Source organism: Hemicordylus capensis, chromosome 2 (genome assembly GCF_027244095.1).
Source record: "Hemicordylus capensis ecotype Gifberg chromosome 2, rHemCap1.1.pri, whole genome shotgun sequence".
NCBI classification, from domain to species: domain Eukaryota; kingdom Metazoa; phylum Chordata; class Lepidosauria; order Squamata; family Cordylidae; genus Hemicordylus; species Hemicordylus capensis.
The window spans coordinates 188,982,972-189,010,459 of record NC_069658.1 but is presented as its reverse complement, the minus strand read 5'-3'; the positions used below and the strand labels follow the sequence as shown (position 1 = coordinate 189,010,459).

Sequence of the window (27,488 nt, the reverse complement as noted above, 5' to 3'; positions counted from 1 at the left end):
AGAGTTGACACTTACCTGATGGCATTTAATCAATCTGAATATAATTAGTTGAATCTTGATTACTGATTCTGTTAATTTCTGAGAAAATGGTTACAGCTGTCTTGCTAAGTTCCCCCCAGCATTTTATACACACACGGTGACTTTGTATGAGTTGCTTATTAAAAAACTTAAGGGATTTATCAGCAGCAGAAGATTGAATCTGATTATCTGCATACATAAAATTTGTTTCAGAAACGAAGCTTCCAGAGGCACACCGAGTTATCTTTGTCCATTATGCTTTTATACTAGGTTTGCATTGGCTTCTATCAAAGGTATTTCCAATTATGCATGTTTTCTTGCATTTTATAGCAATTAAAGTAGTTGTATTCAGTTTGTATCTCTTAATTACAGCTTGTGTCAGTGAATCTAACTTAGAGCCTTTAGGTTTAAAAACTTGCATGCTTTGTAATACTTGTTTGGTAGCAATTTGAACAGTAGCAGTTCTTACGGCCCACAGTTATACTATATACAGTTGAACTATAGACCAAGGGAACATACATAGGAAGCTGCCTACTACCAAGTCAGACTACTCATCCAACCTGACTTGCAACAAGGTTTCAGGCAAGAGTCTTTCCTAGCCTGCAGATGCCAGGGACTGCAGCTGGCCTCTTGTGCTGAACTGTGGCTCCATCTCCCAAGGAGTAATGATATTTTAAAGCTCCTGTAGGCTGAGGCACATCTCCCAATCTAGTTCCCAGTTATATAATTTAAGTTCTGATTATGTACATAAACTGTCAGTCAAACTACCTCCAAGAAGTGGGTTCAGTTGCTTGTCTAGCATTGAATGCCTGCAAGTTACGGACGTTTCTAGAACACTCAGCTCAGAGCAGTACTGCTGTCCCTTGCAGGTACTGGTAATGGTGAGCAAGCCATCTGCCATAACAAGCTAAGCTCAGTGGGGCTTCAAGTAGATAACCTGTTTGAAAACCATCCTGTTACAGCACTTAGTAGGAAGACTTGCACATTCAGTTTCCACTTAGTGTCAGCTCTAGTCCTTTACCGTAAATGGAAAGACACGTAACTGGTACTTTATTATTATTATTTTGATTTCTATACTGCCCTTCCAAAAATGGCTCAGGGCAATTTACAAAGAGAAACATCAAACAAATAAGATGGCTCCCTGTCCCCAAAGGGCTCACATTCTAAAAAGAAACACAAGATAGACACCAGCAGCAGTCACTGGAGGTACTGTGTTGGGGGTGGATAGGGCCAGTTACTCTCCCCCTGCTAAATAAAGAGAATCACCACGGTAAAAGGTGCCCCTCTGCCCAGTTAGCAGGGGTTGTAGTAACTTTAGTTACTACAAAATCCACTTCTGTGTTTGTTCATAAACACCACTTTCAACATGCTTGAGTTTTGATTTATGGTGGGAGCAACACATATGGTGCTTAAAAGAACCCCAGTTTAGGACAGGTTTAAAGCACTGCTAACAAACAGCTCTGCATTTGCTCCCAAAATTCTGGCTTTTTGTGAGTTTGAAGCTGTGAAGGAGGGCCAACTGGAGATAGCTTGGTGCCTCAGGTTGAATGCTCTGTATCTTACCCTCTGCTTGTAATCCTTAAGCTCGAGCCCTACAATACCTACTTTCCTCTAACTATTAGGACCAGGCTTGTTGTGGCCTACATGTTGTAGACACATCTAGGTACAGCTCAAGGCTGAACTGCTAATGCAGTAGGATAGTTGCTTTTGTAACGAGCTGAAACTGAACCTACCTCCCTGTATCATACAAAAGTGCTCAATCCATATCAGCACCCTCTTGCTGATCAATTTGATCATGGGAGGTAGCAAGTTTGTTTCTAATAAAGCTAACAGTATAGAATATATGGTGTGTTATTCTTCTGTAGAATAGGAGTGCCATAAGATATATTATACCTGGTCAATAGGTTAGACTAGGACAGTGATCCTCCACCCCTGGTCATTCAGTGTTTTTGAAGTTAGGATTTGCTAAACCTTAGCTGCACCCTGTACTTAGTTTACTACACTGAGAACTCAGATAGTGCCCTCAAGAGGGTCACTGGAACAGGGTTGGCCTCATTAAATCTTTGTAGGAAGAAGCCTAATCCATTTTAGATCTATGCTGTGCAATACTAACATCTATACAACTTGTTCATGGTATACAGAGCTCAGCACTAAGTCTTTTCAAGTGAAAGAAAAGGCACATGGGCATTTCAGTGTCAGTACCAACTTTGTGGAGCAATGACCATGAGGGATCTACAGTGAATGTTCAGCAGCCTTCAGCTTGTGCTCTTTCTCTTTAAAACCAATACACTGGCTCAAACACTATGCAAACTCAATATTCACAGGGAATTGCAGTCCAAGAGAACCTGTGTTAATGGAACCATTTTCTATATAATGAGGGCCTCAGTTGCTGCCAGTGTAAGAATTGCTGTGTTCGTCAGGCAGCTGTGCAGGCTGGGGGGTGGTCAGTCCTCACATTTTTTTCCATCCCTGCACCAGAGGATTAAAGTAAAGTGCCGTTGAGTCAGTGTCAATATAGGAGGTGTTTACCATTGCCTCCTCCCGTGCAGTATGAGATGATGCCTTTCAGCATCTTCCTGTATCACTGCTGCCCAGTATAGGAGTTTCCCCATAGTCTCTAGGGAACATACTGGTGGGGATTCAAACTGTCAACCTTCTGCTTGCTAGTCAAGCATTTCCCTGCTGTGCTATTTAAAGGTGATAGGCAGGTACGTATATCTGTGGCTATTTGTCACATTAGACCCAGAGCTGCAGTTGCTTTCTTTCCGTAGTGCCTTCTGACCTCTGCTTTAGAGCCCTCTAAAGGGCAACTTCTTGCAAGGTCTGTTTGACCTTCTCTGTTTCTTCACTCTAGACTGGGCAAATTGCCTTACTGGCAAAGGTGGCATGCTCTCCCAGTTTCATTTGGATTTTTGCCTGTCCTGTCTCAGGCTTCTGTCCTCTGCTTATCCTTCCCTTAAGCACAGAAGAAAGATCAAAAGGTCTGAATATCCCTGTTCCAAGCCTTTATTATATGTACAGCAAGAACAGCCAGTGAGCACACCACCATTTCAGCAGATTGGTACCACTCTGGTAGTCCACTTGATTTAAGAGGTTTTGGTGTGGTTTCTCCTTCCCATCACAATTGCTCCCGATGAGACATAACCATGGAGATCACTGGTGTGATCAATACTACGACCTAGTAAAAGAAAGAGCAGCACACATGGTCACACCTTTGTAGTTGGAAGCAAGCCAGAGGGCTCTAGCCTGAAACATTGGCATAGCCTCACTCTACAACAGCCACCCATTTTCAGTGTGAGAGTCCTCTTTTGCCATCCTGATGAAACTGGGAATTTTATTCTTTCAAATAATCCTGGTTATGCACCATGGGTGAAGGGGCAAGGGTTGCACTCAGTCATTCAGCACCTCATCTACCAACACCCTTGGTAGTCAATCTTCAACTTCTGGGCAACCCAAAGTGGGAGGGAAGTCTCACACAGCCCACATCTGTATGGAAATTTTCCAGCTAGCACATGTGTGTCTGTGTATACACAAAGTGTCCACTGAGACCAGTAGTAGTATTCCCACAGCAGATTCCAATGTTGCCTGATCCCTAAGCATATGGCCTTCTACGGTAATTGCCAGGCTACCATTCCTTCAAGATGCAGATCTCGATTCATCTTTTGGTGTTTTAATTAAGTGATGCCCTTATCTTTAAGAGTTTCTTGGACTCTCTGGTATTGTGCATTCCATGTGACATAGGAAACAGCCCATTTCTATTTTAGCCATGGTCCTACAATTGCCCAAGAATTGCATGTCTAGTTCTTATGAACCAGTTAGATATACATGGTTGGTACTAGCCACATTTTTGGCACCATTTCAGAGAATGGCATTAGCCTGTTCTAAGAAAGCAATATAGTAAGGAGCACAAAGCTGTACATTAAGTTAGGCAATTGCACAGATTACAGGAATGGAGATGCATTCCCCTAGACTGAACAGTTCCTCCTCCCAACTGGGCAGAAGCCTCATGTTTGATCAACTCCTATTCATAACATGGCCAAAGGTTTTTTGCTGGAGACAGCATGCTGTCCAAGAATTGAACCAGGTATCTTCAAAATGCTCTGAGGCCTGAATACTTGGAGCAGGTTTCTCCAGAGACTGGGCTGGGTGGGAGAAGCACAGTAGTGTTTTACATTTGCTCAGGAAATACCAGTTAAGACACTTACCTACTCTCTGCCTTCTAGGGATGCAATGCCTGGCACAGAGGGCATCAGATGCTGGGTAGCTGGCATCACAGATGACTACACTGCAGTGGAAGTAGATCTGAAGACAGGAGTTTCTTGTATCACAAGTAGTTTTGAGTCAAGAATTACACTAACTCTTCAGCACCCAAGCTCTTGGCAGCAACAGAGTTCACTGCACTGGACTGGGGAGGTGGGCAGGCAGGTTGGGGAGAGAACTAGCCAGACTGGGACCAGCTGAAATTACACTAGTGAATGAGCATTCAAGTCCCAGTACTCACGTGACTGGATGCTGAGCAAAGTGTCAAAAAGGGGAGGGGAAGAGAGGAGGCTGCGGTCAAAGCCATGTTAGACTTTTTGCTTTATGGCAAGAGAGTCCAAAATTCTTCTTTACTGGCTTTATTTTGCTCAAGTGAAAAAAAATCAAGCCAACGATTCCCTTTTAGGAGATATGGGAGGAGAACAAAGCTTATGGGTGAGGGTAGACTACTAGGGATGTGTGCAAACTGGTTTTGGAAGCCCTTTTACAGGTCTCTGAACCTGTTTGAAGGGGGTATCTTTAAGGATGGGGAGGTGCTCTTACCCCTCCAGCCATGTTTCCCCTGCCAACGCTGTCTTAAGATGGTCTGGCAGGGCAGCAGTGAACCTCCTTGCTGCCCTGGTGCCACTTTGGACCGGAAGTGGCCAGTGCACATGTGCATGCGCACTAGCCACTTCTGGTCCAAAGTGGCACCAGGGCAGCAAGGAGGTTCACTGCTGCCCTGCCAGACCATTTAAGAGAGAGTGCCGGCAGGAGAAACAGCAGGAGGAGTAAGAGCACCCACACCTTCGAACTAGCAGGTGCTGGTTCCGTGCACTATCCTATCACAGGGACCAAGAATAGCACTAGGAGAGCTGGTCTTGTGGCAGCAACCATGACTTGTCCCCTTAGCTAAGCAGGGTCCACCCTGGTTGCATATGAATGGGAGACTTGATGTGTGAGCACTGTAAGAGATTCCCCTCAGGGGATAGAGTCGCTCTGGGAAGAGCATCTAGGTTTCAAGTTCTCTCCCTGGCTTCTCCAAGATAGGGCTGAGAGAGATTCCTGCCTGCCACCTTGGAGAAGCCGCTGCCAGTCTGTGTAGACAAGACTGAGCTAGATGGACCAAGGGTCTGACTCAGTATATGGCAGCTTCCTGCATTTCACTAGACAATGTTTTGGACAGAGAGCCTCCTTACCTGTCCCTGCAGAGCTTGGCCATTCACCATGAATGTGAACATTTTCACTTCAAACCTCTTCAAGTGTGTTGGAAACATGACAGAGCCGCGCGGAACACTGTAGAAGATGGTTTGATGGGAGTCCTCCGTGTTCTCGCAGCTTAAGGAAAGTTCAAGAAATCATGCAAACTAGCTCACACCATCCAGTTCGTTTGGACTGTGTACATTATGGGCAAACACATCACTGACAGCACACACACATTGCTAAAATCCAGACCCTGCAACGTAGAACTCTTGACAACGTAAATTAGTCCATTCAGATCCGAGTCTGCTAGACTTTCAGCTTTTCCAAGGGAGAGGTGCCGTTACTTCTCGGTCCCAACAGGCTTTGGTGCAGCCAGACAGACTATGCTTGGATTCAAACAAAACTAGTTTGAATCTACCCAACGTCTTCCTAAGATCTGGAACTTGAATGCTTGCTAGCACAACTTCCATCAGTCCCAATGGAGGCACTCCTAATGGGCCACCACAGCTGCCTGTTTGGCCAACTTATTTCACTTCTAGTCGTCAAGGCAGGGGTGAGAATGAGCCCAATGAGCTATGCAACGTATTGCAACTCTACCCTGCACCCTTCACCACTTAGTAGGACTCTGAAAGCTGGGAAGACACAATAATGGCCCACATACTTCACAGTATCACATATATAGTATGTGCATCTTCACAGTAATGTGCTCATGTGCATTAGAGTATAGGGTACAGAGCACAGGATTTCTATATCCTCTACACTCAGTCCCATGCTTCTACAGAAGTTTCTCTGTTGTGATCGTAAATACAGCTCTGGAAGGTTCCAGGGCAGGGGTGTAGCTATAACTGAGCAGATGGGTTCAAAGAATCTGGGCCCCCAGCTCCTGAGACCCCCCGCCCAGTTCCACTCCTCCCCTATTTTCCCTCATTGTGAGGGGTGAACTTGTGCCCCCTCTCCCCTAGCTATGCCCCTGTTCCAGGGTGTGGTCTGCACATGTGCAGACAACCCAAGTGTGAATGGACCACGATGAGAGCTACAGTTACAGGTAAGTAACACTACTGTCTCCAGCCCTGGGCGTGCCCTCAGCTGCATTCTATTTGGGCCCCACCGGTATCCTCCTCACTCACAGCATGGGCCTTTTAGTTGGACATGGTAACATCACCCCCACCTTCATATAAAGTAGGTGCCAATGGAGCATTACCTGTCAGTCACTATGTTCCACTGTGGGGAACTGTTCCTGTCAGGTGAGGCTGTGGCCCAGCAGTCTTCCAGGAATAGTTCCAGTTGTGGGTCCTGGCTGTGAAGGAGCTCTACCTGCAAGTGGAGAGGGTCTCTCAGGTAGCGCATCACTGGGTACTCTGTGTCCTGGTAGAAGTCCCTGTAGGAGTTGTCTGGAGAGGAAGCAGCATTTGTTATTTGGGATGCACTGCCTCAGTCCAGTTAGTTCCAGCAGGGCATGCACATGTCTCTCCACAAGGTTTTTGTCCACACAAGACTAAGAGCAAGGTTAACCTAGACACCAGTCTGAGAACTGAACCTAGATCCTGGAGTTAGAGTGGTCTCACAGAAACACAGAGTGGTAAAGAATGCACTTGATCTGGGTTCAGCTCTTGCATCTCCACTTAAGATGGACACAGAACTGGGGAAGAGCTTCTGCCCATAACCTTTTGGCATTGCTAGTCAATGTGCCAAATCTGAGCAGGCTGCTAGTGAACGTTAAGGAGCTGCCTTTAAGTCAATTGCTCAAGTAGAGACATTCTTGGCTGCTCTAGAAAGCCCCCATCCCCACCCACGGCCGCATTCATGGATTTAGGAGGACACTAGCCAAGTGGCATTAGCCCATTACATGCAACTTGCATTAGCCTGGAGTCTGACTTATGGAGCCCTCAAGACTTACGTAACTTGAAAAGTGGGACAATTCATGCCCAGATCTTCAGCTCATGACTGTTTTATAGCGTTACTTGCAAGTTCCAGAAAGCACTGCAAGTGGGCAGCCAAGAGGCTGTTGAGAGCCACCCACCCCATGCAAGGTTCACATGATCTAGACATGCTTGGGCCACCCTAGCAACAGGTTGTTCCCCCCTCCGATGGTTACGGATCCCTGATGGCCCCATGCTTCCTCTTTTTGGAGGAGTGGATTACCTCTAGCCACTTTAAGGGCAAGGGCCAGCAGCCCAACTCCAGGCAGGACACTTGGCGAAGGGGCTTCTCTAGGGCTGTACTGGAGCAACAGAGCATCACCGATGAAGTACTGGCAAGCACATTTCAACCTTGAAGATAGGGAAGCGACTAGTGAGAAGAGGCTATACTCTCACCCCATCCCACCCAAGAACAGTTTAGGTGTAGCCCACCTTTCCAGAACGGGGCAGGGAAGACTGTAAAAGCTACATGGAGTCAAAAATGCTGTAGTTGGCCATGTTTGAAGGAAAGGTGCAGCTAGTGTCAAAAACCTGGGTGGGTTCTCCCCATAATTATGGCAGACACCCTAGAGCACCACACCTGTTTCAGCTGGGCATTGTATCATTGTCCCAGATTTGCACTCAACATGATGTTACAGCAACTCAAGACCTAATGGACATCTAGCTTGGACCACCCTCCTAGCATCGCTTTAGCCTTCATTTCCCCTGCACTTAAGTTGTAAGTACTTACCGATAAACTGGTGCCGTTTGGCCTGTGAGGAAATACAGGACTTCGTTTTCATATGTCATGGTGGCATTCTCAAACTACAAGTGGATTATATCAGGTTAGATATGCAGCAATCTAATGGCACAGTGGGGAAGTAACTTGCCTAGGTAGCAAGAGGTTGCCGGTTCGAATCCCCACTGGTGTGTTTCCCAGAATATGGGAAACACCTATATTGGGCAGCAGTGATATAGGAAGGTGCTGAAAGGCATCATCTCACACTGCATGGGAGGAGATGGCAATGGTAAACCCCTCCTGTATTCTACCAGAGACAACCACAAGGCTGTGTGGTCACCAGGAGTCAACACCAACTCTATGGCACAACCAGCCAAGAGATAACTAAGCCTCTAGTGCTCCCACCCAATGAGCACATTTCACAGCAATCCTCCTAGGTGTCTCACACAGGAAGCTAGAGTGATATTTATATATAGCCTTCTTGTTCCCGGGCTTCTGTGGAATTGTTTTCCATTTGTGGCCTTTACAATACTTCCTTCAACTTTGACCTGCAGGGGGCTGCCACTAGTAGCAACTATTCCCTTTTTACTGGCACCATTGAATGGGCTGTTGTAGCAGTTGACTGTAAACTGTACACACAAACTATGCAGGGTAATGAGGCACCATTCCCAGCTACAGGAAGCTACACTCAGATACCCAAATTTGAGGTTTCACAATAGGTTGTTACCCACATCCCCTTGAGTACCTTCTGCAGCCTTAACAACTACCAACTCAAGTTGATGTGGCACTCAAGATGCCAAGTTCTACACCTGGTACCAGTTGTTAATCTGCAGTGCATGCTATGTCTGTGGATGAGATGAAGGGGCTCTTCAACCCCAAACATAATATCTGAAGATGTGGCTGTTGCTACTAGTGTCTGCCTTGGGGACAGGGAACAATCTTCCTTTTATATGTAAATCAATTCTGAGAACTTTTTTTTTGAAAAGTGGTCTAAGTAGCAGTAGCTGCTGTAGTTTCTCCTGGAAGTGTGTGGCACTAGATCTCACTTCAGAGACAGTGCAGTATAGTGGTTAGAGTGCTGGACTTGCGAGGAAAGGGAAGATAGTGCCATCAAGTATGTTGACTCCTGGCAGGCACAGAACCATGTAGTTTTCTTGGTAGAGTACAGGAGTGGTTTACCATTGCCTTCTCCCACTCAGTGTGAGATGATGCCTTTCAGCACCTTCCTATATCACTGCTGCCTGATATAGGAGTTCCCCATATTCTGGGCAACACACCAGTGGGGATTCGAACCAACAGCCTCCTGCTCTCTAGGCAGGTTGCTTCCGTGCTGTGCCATTAGGTGGACGAGCGAGACCCAAGTTCAAATCCTCAGTCAGGAAACACTGGGCAACTCCGGGCCAGTCACTTCTATCTCTACCCAACCTATTTCACAGGGTTGTTGCAAGTATTGACATGTCCAGAGCAGTGTACATATGAGTAGATAAACCTTATTTCCCTCCTGTCTTGCCATGCAGCTCCAGTAGGCAAGATTTAAGCCCAAGGCATCATCAAGGGTCTGAATGTATCACCTACCCAATATGGCAAGGACCATCCATTTCAGGCCAAGAAGCCTTTTATACCCCCCCACCGCCCAAAAGAGATGTGGCTGTCCTCACCTTCCGAGTTGTCCCACATGCGCTCACATTGAAGAGGAAGGTTGCTCCTGCCTCCGTCACTGAAGCAGGCCTGCAGCGTCTGTCTCTCAGCATTAGACGGGAGGGTTCCAAGTCAGGGATGCCAACTAGCTTCATGGCAGAGATCATCATTGTTCCATTCGGCTGGCAATCTGAAAGAGAAGCCATTCACTCCAAGTGCTCAAGAATGGGCATGGCCAGAGAAGGGAAGAGTCTGCCTTTGCTAGGGCAGCCACCTCCAGTTAGGGAGTTTATCCCAGAGGGTGGGGGTCAGCATCAGTGGCACCGCTGCAGTTTTATTGTGTTGGGAGAATGGACAGCGGCCTTCTCTAGGCATATGCAATATAGCTTCACCCTGTCAGCTCTCAGGGTTCTCTTGACGCCATGACTTGGTTTGGCCAACAACTCTGGCAACTAATATGGGTCCCCCGCCCCACTATTCACCACACAACAGGAGCTGCTTGGGAAGAGGAAATGGCTATTGAAACACACCAAGAATACGTAGCAAGAAATCGAGCATGTGTCAAGTGCAGGTCCCCCATATTGCAGGCTGGGTTCAAGGGGGTCCCCAAATCTGAAGCTGAAAGCCGATGCTCTATTGGACTTGGGATAGTGTGTTGATGTACGTGCCAGGTGGGAAGTAGTTTCCACAAACCTTTTCACCCAAAAAAGTTTAAGGGAGTTACCAATAAGTTCTTTAGGCGAGAAGGTGCAGGAAATGGCAAAGTCTATCATCTCAGCTTGCGTACGAGGCTCCTTCAGCTGCAACCGGAAGGTAGCCACAACTCCAGAAGAATGGATTTCCTACAGGCAGAGACCACCAGGATAGTGGGTCAGGTTTAGAAAGCTTGCTGCACTGGGGCTGGCTAAGCCTACGTATCCAACTCCTCTCAGCCCAAGATGAAGGAGCCTAGGTGCAAGCTTCTTCAGGAGCCCAGGAAAAGCCAGAAGAGTGTGACTTTTATTGAACCACCTTGGCAACAACCAGTTTTTGGAGTGAGGCCCACCAGAATCTCTCATTGCTGCCAGATGAGGCCTCGTTTCTGTGCAAACAAAAAACCTGGGTGGAATTGCTCCAGATTGTCACTCTAGAGCTACTCAGAGGCATGGAGTGGGTGTCTGAACATCAGCTTAGGGTTATGCACCATCTTGTCCACGAAGCGTGGGAGGAAAGAGAGGCATCAAGCACTTTTTAGCTCACATGTTTTACTGAGGAGGTGATGGAAAGGGTGAGAATGACCCACGGCCAATACATCAGCTACTGGCAGAGTTGGGCATTTGTCAATGCTTAGACCAGTTGAAGCAGCAAGCTCCTGGTAGCAGATGGCATCTCAATGCCCCCAAATTCCATTTTAGGTGGGCTGAAATTGTTTTCTATGCAATATGCGCCTAGAAGCATCCGCATGCTGCCAAGCCAAAGACCACACTTAAGTTATCCAGGGATTTGGCCAGGATGCTCAAAACTAAGCCCTAGATTGCATCCATTAGTATGGAGAATTCAGGTCTGCCCCCACTACTCCCAAACTCAGCCAGGGGTGAGAGCCTGTTCTTTGAAGGTTTCAGGAACATTTCAACTAGAAATGTCACAGTCAGGTAGTGCAGTTTCAGAAGCGTTTGGTACCTTTTTCTTTTGGTTCTCCAGTTTACCACCACAGGAGAGAGCTAGTCTCAGAAGAGGCATCATGGTGTGTACCAAAAGTGTGTTTAGATTGCCTGCACCGCAGCCACTGCTGTGCACAGACAGGAGCCAGAGGAAGAAGCGTTATCCAAGAGCAGAAGCACATGGGCGGTGGGGAGAAGGAGTGAACCACCATCCCTACCCAGCCTGTGGCACATTTTGTGCTTCTTTCAGTGGCAGTTCCCATCCAAGCCTCTTGAAGCTCCTCTTACCTCATAGGCCACATGGGCAGCCTGGCTGGGCACCCTCAGGGCCAGGTGGGTTCCGTTGTCTTGCCAGCTATAGCCGAGTCTCTGCACCATGTCCTGGGTCAACTGAGTGTCCTCCACATAGGGGAGCCAGTCCTGGTCCACATTGCCACGCTTTACCACCAAGTAAAGAGCTTGGTCGTCACAGGACCCTACAGCTTGGGGCAGCACTGTAGGAGGAAAGGAGAGAGAGCGGGAGCCTGGCCTGTTCACACCATTCCTCTTTCACACACACACCCCACTGCTTACCTGGGGCTTCCCCACAAAAGAGTGGTAGGAAGCAGGACTAGGCAGGCTCAACAGTAGTCATGTCAGCACAAGGCTAGTGCTAAAGAGGCTCCACCTTGTTTGTTTAGGGGCCCATTGCTACTACCACATCTTTGTAGCACACATGGGCCAAGGTACAGCTTTGCATGGGTCCTAGCTGGACAGGAATCAGTGGGCAACACTGCTCATCTGGACAGGCCTTGCATGGCTTTGTTCCACTTCCTGTACCCTGCTCTGGACTGTCAAAGCACCTGGAGTGTCTACCTGCCATGTTAGTGCAGGGTCTCAACAGACCCACAGGTTGCACAAGTGTCAGAAATTCCTGCTCTACTGCCAGAGGTGCACCTAAGTAGTTTTGGAGCCTGGACCTAAAGGCCTTTGGAGGGCCCCCCCCCCACCGTGATTTGGGTCACCACACACACACACACACACACACACACCCATGACACATGCAGTATTTTTAACACATGGGTTCTCGAGGGCGCAAACAGAAAATGAACAAGAATGAACATAAGACAGGCATATTTATGCAGCGATGCATTAGCAGACACATTCCAACAGACAATTCAACATACTCCCGTGCCACATATTTCTTCCCCCACTCCCCGCTCTGTCTCTAAAGCAGAGGTCATGCTCGGCCACCCAGCACAGGGCATAGTCACATTCTGCCACTGCGTGGAGATGTGGCACAGCAACCACACACCCGGGACAGACTAAGGAGAGGGTTTGGGGGCCCCTGGGGTTTGTGGAGGCCCTGGACTGTGGCTCAGAAGTCCAGGGGCAAATGTGCCTCTGCCTACTGCACAACAGCAGCCTCCTAGAGGCTGCCTGCCTAGCCTTTTCTTCAAGCCCTTCTATTTCTTCCCTAGAGTAGATTTCACCTGATTTAGTGACATGTGAAGGGATTAAGCGGCCTTCTACAACCGAGCCATCCAGCCCAGTGTTACTTATGCCAACTGCAGCTCTCCAGGGTTTGCTGGGCCTTACCCAGCCTTTCCTGAGGCTCCCCCAATGATTCAGTCTGGGACCTTCTGCATGCAAAGTGTGTGGTCTATCCCGGAGCCATGATCTCATCTCTGTTGCAATATAAAGATGCCAGACCAGTTGCAATTCAAAGCGAGGGGTGTTCATGGAATGGATTTTGCATTTTGTTTCCAGCATGGAATGAAGTATGAAGTGCTTGAAACTTTTTTTTTTTTTTTAGAACAGCAGCCATGCCGGCTGTTTAGCTGAAAATAGAAGTGTTTCGAGTGCCATTCTGGAGGACTTTTTTCTGGGTAGAGCTGGTCTACTGAATGGAGCTGGCGGGTAGACCAGGTTTACTGGTCCTCTGGGGTGGGTGGATGTTGATGTGCCAAGTCCAGAGCAGAGGGCTGGTCTACCGTCCCATTTGGTAGACCAGCCCTACCCAGAAAAACAGCCATCCAAAATGGTGCTTGAAACAGAGTCATTTGTCTCAAGCTCACATCAGAACCTTTATTATTTTTTTAAGGGAGTGTTTTTTTAAAGCTTGGAACACTTGAAACTTCCTGTTTCAAGTTCAAAGTGTTTTGCACATCCCTATTCAGAGGCCTCTCCATTACTTTTGTACCACACCTTTCCACTGGAAGAGCTCAGGCTCCAGGACATGGTGTTTCCACCCTCATTCTCATCCTTTTTAGGTAGGTTAAGCCAGGAGAACTGTAGAACTTGCTATCTCACACTGCCCAGTAGTGACCATTTTAAAACCTCCTTCCAAATTTCAGTTAATATGAAGATGAATATTTTTATATTGCTTTTTAACCAAAGTTCAAGCAGTTTACATAGAGAAATAAGAATAAAATGGTTCCCTGCCCCCAAAGAGCTCACAATCTAAAAAGAAGCCTAGAGACAGACACCAGCAACAGTCACTGGAGGGATGCTGTGCTGGGGCTGGATAGGGCCAGTTGTTGTCCCTCTGCTCAATAAAGAGAATCGCCACTTTAAAAGAAAGGTGCCTCTGCTCAGAAGGGGACTAACCAAGTCATAACTAACTAGTTGTCTTTGGAGACATAAGTAACCGATGCTGGCTGAATGGGTTGTAAAGAAATTCGTAGGTAACATTGGCAGCTTAGTAGCAAGTACCCCTGGCCATTAAGTAGTAATTAAAATGATCCATTTCTGGAGTGTTTTGAGCCACAGCTGCATCACTATGGATTATCCCAATATCTAAACTTCCTCTTGCTATTTCTGCCCCTTGCCTCCGTCTGTCTGCCATGGAGTGTTGGAAGTGCAATTCCCAGCTCTCACCTGCATCCCTCACCAAGGCCGTCACAGTGACTGGAACCTCAAAATTCTTCGCCTGGGGAATCACCGTAAAGTGCAGTGTGATGTTCGCAGTATAATTTCTGACACCATCCACTACATACTGTGAAGAGAAGGCAAAAGGCTGGTTATCCAACCAAGTGTCAGGATGCCCCCATCATCCAGAGGTGATCAGCCCTCAAGGAAGATGTCCTCTATGGACTTTGTGTTCTGGCAGTTCAGCTGGATGCCTCACCCCACCCCAGGGAGAACCCATGGTGTTTGTGACCCAGAAACCCTGAAGTGTGGCCTACAAGATACTCTGCTGTGCCCACTTTTGGCAGTCCCAAGCAAGCCACCGAGGAGGTTCATCCAGCCTCCAGGGGGAGACTACACATCACTCTGCTTAAAGGTCATATTCAGCTGGGTGGATCAGGCCACAGGCAACTGTGACTTTCACATGCCGCTGGATTCTATTCCATTTATATGCCGCCCTTCGTGAAGTGGTTCAGAGCAGTTTACATGCAACATGGCTTTACTTTAGGATATCATGGCACACACTGGTCCTTGCCTCAGTAGGGTGGCTTGTTGCCTGTACTCCAGAGGAAGTGGCCATGCTTTCACTCCTCCGGAAATATTCACATGCCCTTTGTTAGAAGGCTTACAAGGCAAAGGCACTGGAGGAACTCTCACGGAGAAAGCTCAGAGTTCCAGCAGGCATGACAATTCACCCCGATGCTCCTATAGACCTTGCCCAACAACTATTTGTTAGAGGCAGTTTTTGGAGTGGAGATGCAAGTTGCTGAGAATTCCCATTTTCTCCTTGATTGGTTAGGAGATAATCTGAGTCCCAGGTGAGCTCTTTCCAGAGCTATCATGCCATGTTTGTTGGCTCACTTCAATGAATTAAGGTTGAATGGTGAAGTTACTCTGGGAGCATTACAGCAGTAGTATTTAGATTATGCTGCTTGAGTTAAGACACTAGGATCTAAAGCGACTAAAGAGGTACTACATTTTGAGTTTGCAGCCTCCAATCTTGCACATTAGACTTTGTGCAATTTCTCTTGAACATAACGTTTAGATACCAAACACAATATGAACAAGACATTCTCTTGGCCAAAATACAGAGATACAATTCTGTTCTTGCCACTGCCCACCCAGACACCCCCACCCCACCCTCCTCCAAGCTAGGTTAAGGGCAGGACTTGCCTCCTTCTTGACTCCAGGTGTATCAAAAGGGAACTGCAGTACGTAGTCCTTGCTACCATTTGGATGTTCAATTCCATGGATTGCACAGCACTGCTCAATAGCCTCGGGCAGTGACAAAGGTCCCATGTCATTCACGGTGACACTGGTCAACTCTACATCTGGTAAGAAGTTCCCAACTGTTGTATTGAAGAGCTGGAGTGGAACATTGGTGGCTGCATGGAGAAGATGAGGGCTTTTTTTGGATGAAGGGGAACATTATGGGCCAGTTTGCTTCATTACACTTGGGTTCCTAGACTTGACTTGTAGCCTTCCTCAGCAGCTTCCTTCTCCTGCTCTGCCATCAAACCCCCTTTGCATCTGCACTAGTGTTCCCCAGCCTTTGGTCATGGAACATGAACTTTGGTCGTGAAACACTGTCCCTCCCAACAGAGTTTTGCAGTGGCAAAGCCATCGTGCAAGTTTTAAAGTGTTATTTTGAGTCTGCTTCCAGAGCAGGGAGTTCACGCTCTCTACTTTAGAGGTGGCTTACTCCCCTGTGCATCATGAGGGATGCATCCTTCCTGGTGTATTATGGGGCAAGACAGCTTCTGTCAGGCAGTCTGAACTCCCGGCTTTTAGCGCCAACTCTCCTAAATAGCATGGCAGTCCAGCTGGGAAATGCCAGTCTATACTACGCAGTGTCCCCCTATAAATCCATCTTCAAAAAGTTCTCTGCCAAGTCTTTTCTTGATCCTAGTAAGCCAGACCATTATCCCCTTGATGAAAGCCCATCCTTCCTGGTAGCCTTGTCCATCTGGGCTGTTGTGCTTGCCAGGATCTCAGGCTTCTCCTTATTACACACCAGAAGTTAGCTGTTGGGCAGCTCCCAACTTGAGAGCACAGGAGCTTTGTTCAAGACTCACCATCTATGACCTTGATTGGAACAAGCTGCAGAGGGGTGCTGATCTCCTTCAGGATGGTGTGCTTTGTAATGCCTCTCTTGTCATCTTCCCACAGATGCTCTACAAACGGTCTGATTTTGTAGACAACACCTAGCTGTCCAGCCACCACATCGCTCTGAAAGATCAAATGCTTCGTCTTTGGTTAAGGAAGCCCAATATTAGCACCAATGTATGGGTGGGAGGCGCCCAACATCCCACCCTAGTTGCCAATGAACCCTCCACATAGGATCAAGGACTCTGAAGGGCACACAGGATTTAAGTTAGTTCTAGATGTGCATCAATTTTAGAAGCCTTTCATTCTGCTTCGGCCATCTCAATGCTGCCATTTTGGATACCACCACCATTTGTCACATGACAAATGAAGTAATTCATGGTCATCCATCTCCCCTTCCACACTGTGGGGTTGCACCCCATTCGAGAACACCTTATCCTAGAGCAGGCATCCCCAAACTGCGGCCCTCCAGATGTTGCTGAACTACAACTCCCAGCATCCCTAGACACAATTTTTTGTGGCTGGGTATGCTGGAAGTTGTAGTTCAGCAACATCTGGAGGGCCGCAGTTTGGGGATGCCTGTCCTAGAGCCTTAGATACTCAAGAACTGCATCTGCTATACTCACTTTATAGTTACCACCCACTGCACCAATGGGGAGCTTGACTGTGATGGCATCCTTGTCACTGGCCACCAAGTACCCTCGACTGGCTATGTCTTGTTCAGGCAGTTTGTGCAGGTCAACACCCATCTTCACATGCAGCTCTTTGATATTGCTTACTCCAGACATGAGGGGAGAGATGTCTTTTGGGATAGTCCAGGTGATGGTTTCCTTTGTGTAGCTGACTCCATCTATGGGCAAAGGAGATCACAGCTCAGTCTTCTAGCCACAGAGAGGGGAGCCCAGGCATGCAGTGCTTCATCCAATAGCCTTGTGAACATAAGAGCATTCAGAGATTGGAGTTACACCATTTACCCACCTACTGGACAAGCCACAGCTGTGTCTACCATCAGGAGCATCCAGCGCTGCTTGTAGTAAGTGCTGGATCTCACAGCAGAGAAGGGGACTCCATGAACCTGAAAAAGCAGCAAGACACTCCTCAATGGCTCAACCAAAGAGGCTGCAGCAGATTCCTAGACTTGGCAAAGCATGGAGTGTGGCATCTCACACCACATCTTGAACTCTGTCTCCTAATAAGTTTAGGATTCTACATATCCCAGCTCATAGCTCAGAGTGTGCGGAATGGAATGCTCAGACGGTTAACAGCTAGAAGTGCAATGGTAGGAGACCGGGCTTTATCAGCTGAATGCTGCCAGGGTCGGCCGCCCATGAGTTTCAGACTTACTTTGTCCATGACAAAACTAGACGCTTCCTAGCTGAAGTGATCACGTTGTCTCTGGTCATCCAAGCCAATTCTGACCTGCTGAAGATGGGATGATGCAGCAAGAGGACTAATCCATAGATAATGCAGCTGATGCTTCTTAATGCTGCCACTATAAACCAGCAAATGCTTATCCAAGTACAGGCAGCAAACTGTGGGTCACAGGTACCAACTTTGAGGCATCCCTTCTCACACAAGAGGGAATAACTGCTGTAGTAAGTATATGAACTAGAAGGAATAGTTACTTGGGCAGCATATCCAAACATGTGTTATACTTCAGGGCTGGAAACAAGATTCCCCCCTAGCAGAGGTAGACTATTCCAGGGCTCTCCCCCAGAAGAATCTCAGAGGATTTCTCCACAACCTTTTGCCCATCCATGTTTGAAAGACTAGCCCATCATCCTCCAACCCAAGAAACACCCACCTCTACCATTTGTGCCTCCGTTGCATTGTAGGAAGCCCTCAACACAATCCTTGTGTCTGTTGTGTTGATCCCGTAACCAGCAGTGTGAGCTTCTGCAACCAGCATGGCCTTTTTCCCAGTGTCCATGTGGAAGACGATTTGCCAGATGGAGGGTGCTCCTTCCTGGACCTGCAGGGGGTTGAGATGGGGGAGGGGGATGAGAACTCCAGATTCAGGTGTTCTCTCACCCAAGGAGTAGCCCAAACCAGGGCGGCAGGAGGGGGAGAGAGATACCTCAGGGAAGGCAGCTACCCAGTCTTCAGGTTGGTCTTGAAGGAAGCCATCTGGGATGGGTGGTACATTCCTTCTCACAGAGACCTGGAGGAGGAAACATGACATATTTGATGGACTCTGTACAGGCAAGTTGCCCCACCCCCCTACTTTCCTTGACATTAGGGTTGCCAGTCGACCACATGCATCTGGACTAGTTTGCTTTCAGGATAGTTACTAGGAAAGGAAAGACTGGTTAAGTGCCATCTTTTGAAGTATATACCCTCAATTCACAGACAGAGCTTTTGCACCAATAGTCACCACTGAACATGCTACACTCCACCCTGCCTTCTCCTGTTCTTTCCCCTGGATTCAGGAGTCCTCATTCAGTTGAGAATTCTAAAAACAATTGCGTTGAGCCATGAGGTTTTAGAGGTGGAGTGAGGTTTATAAACCTAGACCTCTTCAGTAACTTGCAACCCAAACTAGAAGGCCACATATAATAGCTGACCACAATCTCAATAAACCTCCTGTTTTTGCCACCCAAGAATGCATGGACAGGAATGAGGGGTGATGTTATTGGGTACCTGGCAGGCCACTCTGCATAGCTAGCAATCCCTGCATTTGGCTTGGTGGACCACACATTGATGTGAAGACCTGTTCTAAAGTCATTTAGTCCAGGCTCATATATTATCGGGAAACTGGGCAACTCCAAACAGAACCCCACATTCTAGTTTAAGGGTGATCTTCCTCCCACTTAGAAAAGTGATCCAACTTTGGTGGCTCAGCTCTGAAAGAGGCTTCTCTGCTAGAAGAGATGAGTCCTTGCTGCCTTTTGAAGGAGTTTGGTCAACAATTCAGCCTCTAGGCTGGACACCTGTTATTGCTTCTCATAATTAAGCAAAGTTGTCTAATTTGAAATGCACATACACACTCCTGGTTTAAGCTGCACTTTCCCCATCACGAGTCAAGCATCTTCAGTTCTGCTCCAACTATTCAGTACAGCACTCCAAGTTCTGGAAGCCTAATTGAAAGGTCCAGAGCTGATGCAAAGCTTAACAAGGGCACTGGCTACACCTCGGACTAGTGCTTAGGTTATGGGGCCAATCTACTCCTCCAGAATTTAGCCAGATCATAGCTTCCCTATAGCCTTTTGATTGAATTCATTTATTTATGGTCGACCAAATAGATACTACAGCAAAGAATGCAATAACATAAGAAAAAATTTAAAAGCCAGGTTGCAGACAGCTTATTTTACATGCCTCCAAACAAAAACAAGCAATCCTATGAGTAACTTCCTCATGCTTATCTCCTTAAAAAACTATAAAATGTTCCTCAGACCAGTCCAAATGTTTCTTTTGATAGGGGGTAATCTGAATGGAATGGGCAATATCATATAAAGGGCAATTAAAGTACGTGTTAATGTTTCCACCTCAGCAGCTCCACATGGGCACAAATGTTCCTCCAAGGGGATCCCTTGAAATCTGCCCTCCAAAACAGCAGAAGGGAGGACATTAAAACAGGCTTGAGAGAAGACCCTTCTCAGCCTGGGTGTAGGAAAATGTGTAAGGTACGCAGCTGGTCTCGAGTAATTTGAAAAGCTAATATAATTATATCTGGAAGCAATCAGGCTAAGATCACTCTGCTTTTCTATGTCTCTTACCATCTGTGTAATGATTTTTTTTTTTGCCTGATCATAATTTAACAATTATATATATTGCTCCGAAAGGCCATACTTACCCAGGGTGTCATGTATATTTCTCTTCCAAGTGGAACAGAAATCATCCACCAAAGTTAGTGAACCTAACCCTTGGGGACAGCTAGTAAGTTTAAGCCAATATAAGACCGCTTGCAGCCGGGCCAGCCTTTTGAGTAGTACCTAAAGCAGGCTGGGCCCCTTCCTCAAGCAATTCAAGTACATCCATATGGTGCATTTCTGCAGGAGAGAACATGGTATTGAATGCAGAACTGTGGTACCTCTGAGAATCTTAACTTTCATTATTAAGAAGTGAAGTTTCTAGTCATGAAGACTAGAGAGATATGCTTGAATGTATGTGGAGGACAAAGCCTGCCAAGCTCTCCAGAAACAGGATGTTGAGTGAAGTTCAGTGTCCTTGCCTTTTCCCATGACTAACAGCCAGGATTGTGCAACACTGCAAGGAAGGCAGTAGAATTATAGCTTTGTCTGACTTATGCAAGTTGCCAAATCTGGTTTTTGGCACAGATTCTGTATGACACAGCAGCAGAATCTATTTGCCATCCCTGTCACAGCCTGGCTTTCGGAAATAGAATTTTTATACAAGGCTTTACCCACTTAGTATTTTGTTTGCGCCCCACCCTTGTTACAAGCAGCCCCGGGCAGCTCTCACAGTTCTTCACAACTCCACAACAATCTTGTGAGGTGGGTTAGGACGAGTGCATGCAACTGGCCTGAAGCCATCCAGTGACTCATAGCAGAGCAGGATTTGAACTCAGATCTCCTTAGTCCAATGGAGACATGCTAACCACTGTATCATCCTGGCTCTGTAATATACTAAAGACAAACCAAGAGAAGTCAGAGGTCCTGCAGTGCTAGAACGCATGCAATTTCTCTTCTGCATTCGTGTGGTCGACAGTATTGAAGAGCTCTCCAGTTGTGGATGAACTACAACTCCCATCATGCCCAGTCAAAATAAATCATTGGGGTTGATCTGGGAGTCATAGGCAACAGCTGGAGAACCCAGGTTGCCTTCCCTGATCTATAACCCAGCAAGTTAAACCTTGCTATTTCCAAGCCAGGCTGCTATCGCACTTGCCAGCAATCCCCTTCAGCATTTTAGGGCTGCTATTTGGCCTCCCCCTGAACTTACCTCCATGTAATTTGCCTCACAGACAACTTCCCGTGGCTGCCATGGGCCATATGAACAGCTCACTGGGACTCTGAATGTAGCAGCATCACGCATCGCTGGATTTGTTGCTGCCGTTATTTGTATGGTCAGAGTGAAGTGCTGGTCATCCTGAGTATGGAATGGCAGGAAGAAAAAGGATCAGTCTAGTTAGATCACAGACTTCATTCCATAACATTTAAGTGATGGTGGTGAAGCCCTCCCAACAGCAATTGGCCAAGTTGGGATGCAACCTCAGTATTCCAGCTGCTCAGGGGACAAGCTATTAGAATGTCTGAAGTGCGATGTCTATGCAGGAAAGGAAGTCATTTGTCTGGGATTAAGGTTTCATGTTGCCTTAGAGATGGCAACAGTATTTGACCCTACCCTATAGGGGTAGGTCAAAGACTGGGATCCTGTCCCAAGAGGTAGGGTTCAGAATTTAAGGACCTAAAGGAATAATGTTTGGAGTCATCAGTAAGTAAGGAACAAAGTTTAAAGGGATTGCGACAGCAAGTAGTTTTGATGGGTATAAAAATGGATACAGGGCTACTTATTGGGGGGGGGGTTTTGCACAGAAGCACAATTTTGTCAGCAACTAGAATGCTGTCCCCTTAGGATTCCCAGGTTAACAATGAGGGCTGTTAATATTGAGCTAGCCAGTTCTGTGGCTACAGACTTCTAGTCCAAGATTTGCCATACAACTTTGTTGTAAAGACGTTTAAGTGCTAGTTCTACTACATGGGAGCACACTTCTCTCTCTTTCATTCAATACCAGGGCCTTTGATCCTTCTGCATGTAGTATTATCATCCCTGAAAATCAAACATGCATGCAATCTGCATTTTATTTGTGGGTGCAGTTTCAGGTTTTGTGGAAGAGAAGGTTCATTCAAGTTAAATGCACGGTTTCTTGCAACTGAGAGCTGACTTCCGCTATTTCTATCCAGCCGATGTGGTAACTTGTGCACCTCAAGGTAGCTAGGCATATAGGTCTGCAATAGGCTAAGGAAGTTGAGTAGCCAGAAACTCAACCTAGTTTCTCCCAATAAGAGGCATCCAGAACCAGGACTCTTACAGGCAAGAGGCTCAGCAATAAAGCAGGTGCTTCACACGCAGGAAGTATTACTCCAGCAAGGAGAGAGATCTTGCTCTGCAAATGGGAACAGGGAGGCCTTGGAGAGCCACCACTGATATTAAGGCAGCTGCACACAGTCCAGACATCTCTTTCACAGTATACACCTGTCTTACATACCACCATCTGAGCATAGCAGCCAATCAGGGAGACATGGAGCTCAAGGTTTCCCCAGACATCCTGGACAACCGTGTAGCCACATTGTGTAGCTAGGACCTCATCAATAAGCCAGGACCTGCCATACTTATCTGGAAGGATAAAGATGTAGGCAGTTTAGGAAGAGTTGCTTTGGAGTCCTGCCCAAGTCTAGAACATCAGCATTGTGGGGAGAAGTTTAGTTCCTGTGAGCGGCTGAGGAATGTGACCACAAAGGTAACAGCCCTAGCAGGAGGCCCCAGCAGGAGGCCCCAGCGAGTGCTTCACACTCACCGTCTCTGGCACCAGCCTCAGAATTTGGCCACGTAGCATGAATGGTGGCAGCAAGAGACATTTTGCATTGAAGTAGTTCTGCAACCTGTGCCAAGGATGCCCACTAGCAAGGACAGCTACGGAGCTAGGCATGAGGCAAGCACCCCCCCTACTGCCCCCATTTGTGTCACAAGTCTTAATTTGTTTAATCTTGTTATAATTTTAATTGTTATATTTTATTTATTTTAGTGTAAACCACCTTTGGAAGGGCAGTATATAAATCAAATAAATAAGTCATTTGTTGGACACAGCTCCCCCACCCATAAATGCACTTTGGCCCATCTACCCACCAATTTTCTTCTGGTGCCACCACTGCCCACTAGTGCTTCAGTTAGGAGATTAATGAAAATCAGGTGAACCAATTCTGCTGTTCATAATTGGAAGAATATTAAGGCACATTTGGGGCATCCATTGATTCCTCCATTTTGACACATAGGGCAGGATCCAAACAAGACAAAAATCCTATGTCAATGCAAGTGACTCATGAGTAACTTCATCTGGAATCCAGACTCTGGATCACACCCAGTGAAAAGCTCTTGCCTTGTACATTATACTACTCTAGTCTATACCAAAAGTGGGAAACAGATCAAGACTCACCAATAGCTGCAAAGCCGACATACTTGTTATGGAAATAGCTTGGTTTCAATATGAGTCGGGCAAAGCTACCTAGACATTCCATCTTAACTTGATCTGGTAGGAAAGAGAGAATCACTGAACTGGGCTTCAAGCCAGCCTCAAGCCAGTGAGAGAGCCAAGTTCTCAAATTGCGTAGGTTCTACCCCAAGGCCAGAGGTCCATCAGTGATGTGCAGTAGACCTCCAAGCCCCAGTTCAATTCCCAATTTCTCACCTTCCCACCCCCACATAACCCCATACCTTTTAGAACCACCTAACATATAGAAAGAGGTGCAAATACACAAGTCAGTTCAGAAGTGGACAAACCTCCCTATGCTGACTAGATCATTCAGTTGCCAAGAGTTGGCCAGGATGCTACTTCCCATTGTTATGCCAGTCAAGGGCATTAGGAGTTGTGTGAAAACATCATTTGCACTGTAAGTGTAAGCACAACCATGTTTATGCCCCATGCTGCCCAAAGAAGCTCCCAAGATATTTGAACACAATCGCCTGGACCACAAAGGATATTGCCCAGCCAGTGAGTTGCTAAGCTGTCTACATACCTCCTCCTAGGCAGGGGCTCTCCAAGACATTTTAATAGCAGCAGCAGGCACTCCTGATGTTTGGGCTCCTTATTTTGGCCAGGTTAACTCCTGCCTAGCATAACTCTATGATCAGTGCATCCACCTTCCTCTAGATGGACCACGTACTTGGTCATCAAGCCCTTTGGTCAAAGTGGCCAGCATTATTCAGACTTCCCCACCAGCCAATACATTCACTGGGTTTGTTTAGACTCTGGAGTAGGGCTGCACATCTCCCACCATCCCCAACTATTGACCACTGTGGCTGGGAGCTGTAGGCCAATGATAGGTGGAAGGCCAAAGCTGTGCAGTTCCAGAGACTGAACTTCTCCCCCAGTGTTGGTAGAATGCAGGGATAGGTTGTATGTGCCCATAAGTAGTGTTAAGCTCTGATTTGGGGATAGGCTACCTGAGGCAGAGATCTGATCTTGAGGCTGCAAGCATGAGTTGTCCTCTTTGCGAAGCATGGTCCACCCTGGTTTGCATTTGAATGGGAGACTATCTGCATCAACAGGGCAAAGTATTCCCCTTAGGGGATGGGACCACTCTAGGAAGAGCATCCGAGGTTCCAAATTCCCTCCCTGGCATTCCTGAATGCAAGGCTCAGAGAGACTCCTGCCTGCAATGCTGGAGAAGCTGCTGCCAGTCTGTGTAGACAATACTGAGCTAGATGGACCCAGGGTCTGACTCAGTATATGGCAGCTTCCTATGTTCCTAGGCTCTCCAGCAATTGCAGCTGGGGATGATGGGAGCCGTAGTCCAACAACTGGAAAGCTTCAGGTTGCCCATCCCCAAGTAAGAGCTTAATATTTCATGTACATACACACTTGTTAAAGTTGAGGGGTTGCATTTACACAACCATATAGTTTACCTGTTGCAGGAACAGCTTGAAGCCACGCTCGAGGGGCCAAAAGACCAACAAGAAAGAGCCTGAAGGAAACACAAGCAACAAGTCCAAGCAACACAAGCAACAAGTCCAAGCACCAGACCACCCTGAGCTACTCCAGAAGATGCTGAGCTCAAATACATTTTGCTTTCAAGTAGTTCTGCCTACCCTTTAAGACCTTCTGTGGCAGGAGGGGGCCACACACTGTGTGGAGATACTTCTAGAACAGGGCTGGGCAAACTCAGCCTTCCAGATGTTGTTGGGAATTGTAGTTCTAGTTCAACAACATCTGGAGAGGACTGAGTGTGCCCAGCCCTGTTCTAGAATGTAGCCAGGCAGGGACTTCTCAGCAATTGCCCTCAAGTTGTGGAAACCCCTTTCCGGGAAGGTCTGCTCCCTCCCCCCTCTCCTGGCCTTTTGTTGACCATTAAAAGGTTTCTCTACAGGCAACATTTTGGTCACCGAGGAGACTACTAGGTGGCTGTTTATGGCCACCTATGACCACTGCCAGGTTTTAGTTTATGCTTTTTAGGTTGTCTGTGTTTACTACTGTTTTACACCTGTGTGTTCAAAGTGCTAGCCACTTTGAGATCTATGATAAGAGGCAGTCCAAGATATATATATAAATCAAGATCCTATCCCACGCCCCTCAAGTAGAGGGGAGGCATCATGATCCAAACCCAGTGGACAGCCCCCACTGGAAAGCAACAGGACTTCCAAGCAGAGTAACAGCTGCTTGTTCTTCCTAACACAACAAGCCCTGCTGAAGAAGACACAGAGGGCCTAAGCAGATCCTGTCTGGATAAGAGGGCACTACAGAGTTTCAGTAACCCTGAAACCACCAAGCAGGAAATGGGGTGTGTGTTCCTGAGAGAGCCAAATGCCTCCATCTGCATAGGGCTGCCACCTGGTCCCAGAGAACCCTCAGCAAGGCCTTCAGAGGGTTTTTCACACACACCTTCTTCCTATCTGGGTGAAGTGCACTGTTCCACCTCCACAGGTTATGGGCACAAGGGTGGTCTTGGAGATCGACAACAATAAACCCTTGGCGGGTCCTGAGCTGCCATCCAACAAGGCTACCTATTGCATCTCTGCACAAATCACTCCCCCAGCCAGCAGCGACTCATACAGAAATATAGGGGTGGGATCCTTTAAGGCAAAGGGTTCTCAGAGAACAGTCACATGTTTAGAGTTTGCTGCCCTTCAGGCAGAAGTATGCCTCAGTTATCAGCAACTCAGAAATACAGGAGGAGTGATAGGATCTTTGAGTAGTAGGTCTTAGCTAAGCTAACACAAAAAGGTTGTCCATTAGCCCAAATAGCACACACCATCCTATCCACCCTTTCCTCTCCTGGTCTAGCCAGAGAAGTCTAGCCAGGAGGGAAGCTTTGAGCAGCATAAGAGTAGCCAAACTGAGAATACCCCAAGCCAAGGAGAATTACAGAAAGGGGCTAGACTCAAGGCTAGCCAGCAGAGACACTGAATATATCTGTACTATACCTAGACCATTCTAATAAGGCTAAGATACTGGGCCCATGGGTGTACATAGAGATGTGTGGGTCACCTTTGGACCATTACTACACATAACTCCCACCTTGGAAGGAGCAAGACAATTGTCTCTCCCCTACTTTCCACTCAAACCTTGTCTCTCTATTAGAGAAGCCCTTTTCCCATAGAAACCCCTCCCTTTCCCTACAGAAAGCTTTGAGCAACTCAGTTTTTCGCTGCAAAATCAACTCTCCAATCCCCAAATGGGCACAAGGGATGGGGGGGGGGAGGACAGGCAGACTACAGACAGCAACAACCATTCCTTCCCACCCCCAACTCACCTAAATACAAGAAACCACCCCATTTTGCTGGGAGATAAATGGGCCAGATACTTCTTGAGAAACCGTCTCGGGACCCAAGCCAGCTCCTCTACACAAAAACAACCCAGGAAAAAGCTTAATGCTTAAGAGCCACCGGGCCTCCTTTTAAATACCTCAACCACGTGGTGTGTTCCAGGTGCGAGCAATTAGCGTCATCATCGAATTGCCTCTCTGGTCTTTAATGATGAAGCGGAGGAAATCTGGAGATAAATTAAAGTTGCAGTCCTAAGACTCCAAGGTGAGAATCCTAAGAAAGTCCCACTGGATTCCGTGGGACTTACTTTTTAATAAACTTGCGTTATAGGGGGGGATCTGCACGCGAAGAATCGAAAGCTAATCTCAGCGTCTCCCACGGAACATGAGGGGGTAACATGATCACACCACCACCACACACATGACCCTTGAAAGTACCCAGTGAAATACAGGGGACTTCCGAGCATGATGGTGGTGGTGGTGATTTAGAATATATATAGACCGCTTTTAAACAGAAAAAATTCGCAAAGCCCCTTACATACCAAAAGGAAAGAGCAAATAGTATCCTGTCCCAAAAGGGCTCACAATCTAAAATTCGGGACTAAAAAGTTCTAGAATCCAGAGGATGTTTCCCAATGAATGGGAATAAACTTTTTAAATGATGCAGTTTCATTTCATT

At 47.1% G+C, this 27,488-nt stretch overlaps 1 protein-coding gene across 3 annotated transcripts; it reads right to left on the bottom strand.

Moving 5' to 3' along the window:
- Window positions 1-3,008: 3,008 nt before the first annotated feature.
- LOC128346920 (uncharacterized) lies at window positions 3,009-27,036 on the bottom strand. 3 transcript variants are annotated; one of them, XM_053300701.1, is made up of 21 exons: window positions 26,950-27,036; window positions 24,954-25,012; window positions 23,485-23,577; window positions 22,540-22,667; window positions 21,273-21,419; window positions 18,448-18,531; window positions 18,175-18,342; window positions 17,349-17,445; window positions 16,997-17,220; window positions 16,340-16,493; window positions 15,438-15,649; window positions 14,235-14,352; window positions 11,664-11,869; window positions 10,460-10,577; window positions 9,756-9,925; window positions 8,110-8,183; window positions 7,603-7,730; window positions 6,662-6,851; window positions 5,457-5,595; window positions 4,224-4,320; window positions 3,009-3,196 (listed from the first exon to the last, which is right to left on the bottom strand). In XM_053300701.1, exons 3-21 carry the CDS (start codon window positions 23,564-23,566, stop codon window positions 3,105-3,107), a joined length of 2,628 nt encoding a protein of 875 aa, XP_053156676.1. In that variant the 5' UTR covers window positions 23,567-23,577; window positions 24,954-25,012; window positions 26,950-27,036; the 3' UTR covers window positions 3,009-3,104. The 3 variants fall into 3 exon arrangements, with proteins under 3 accessions (XP_053156676.1, XP_053156674.1, XP_053156675.1); XM_053300699.1 differs by lacking the exon at window positions 26,950-27,036 and adding an exon at window positions 26,798-26,940 and having other exon boundaries at window positions 23,485-23,598; XM_053300700.1 differs by lacking the exon at window positions 26,950-27,036 and adding an exon at window positions 26,798-26,940.
- Window positions 27,037-27,488: the final 452 nt, after the last annotated feature.

Coding starts and splice junctions, on each gene's coding strand:
- LOC128346920 (XM_053300699.1), bottom strand. CDS start 26,820: ATGGGGTGGTTTCTTGTATTTAG. Junction 8,184..9,755: donor CATGTGGGACAACTCGGAAG/GTGAGGACAGCC, acceptor ATCCACTTGTAG/TTTGAGAATGCCACCATGAC. Junction 3,197..4,223: donor CCCTAGAAGGCAGAGAGTAG/GTAAGTGTCTTA, acceptor TTCTTTTACTAG/GTCGTAGTATTGATCACACC.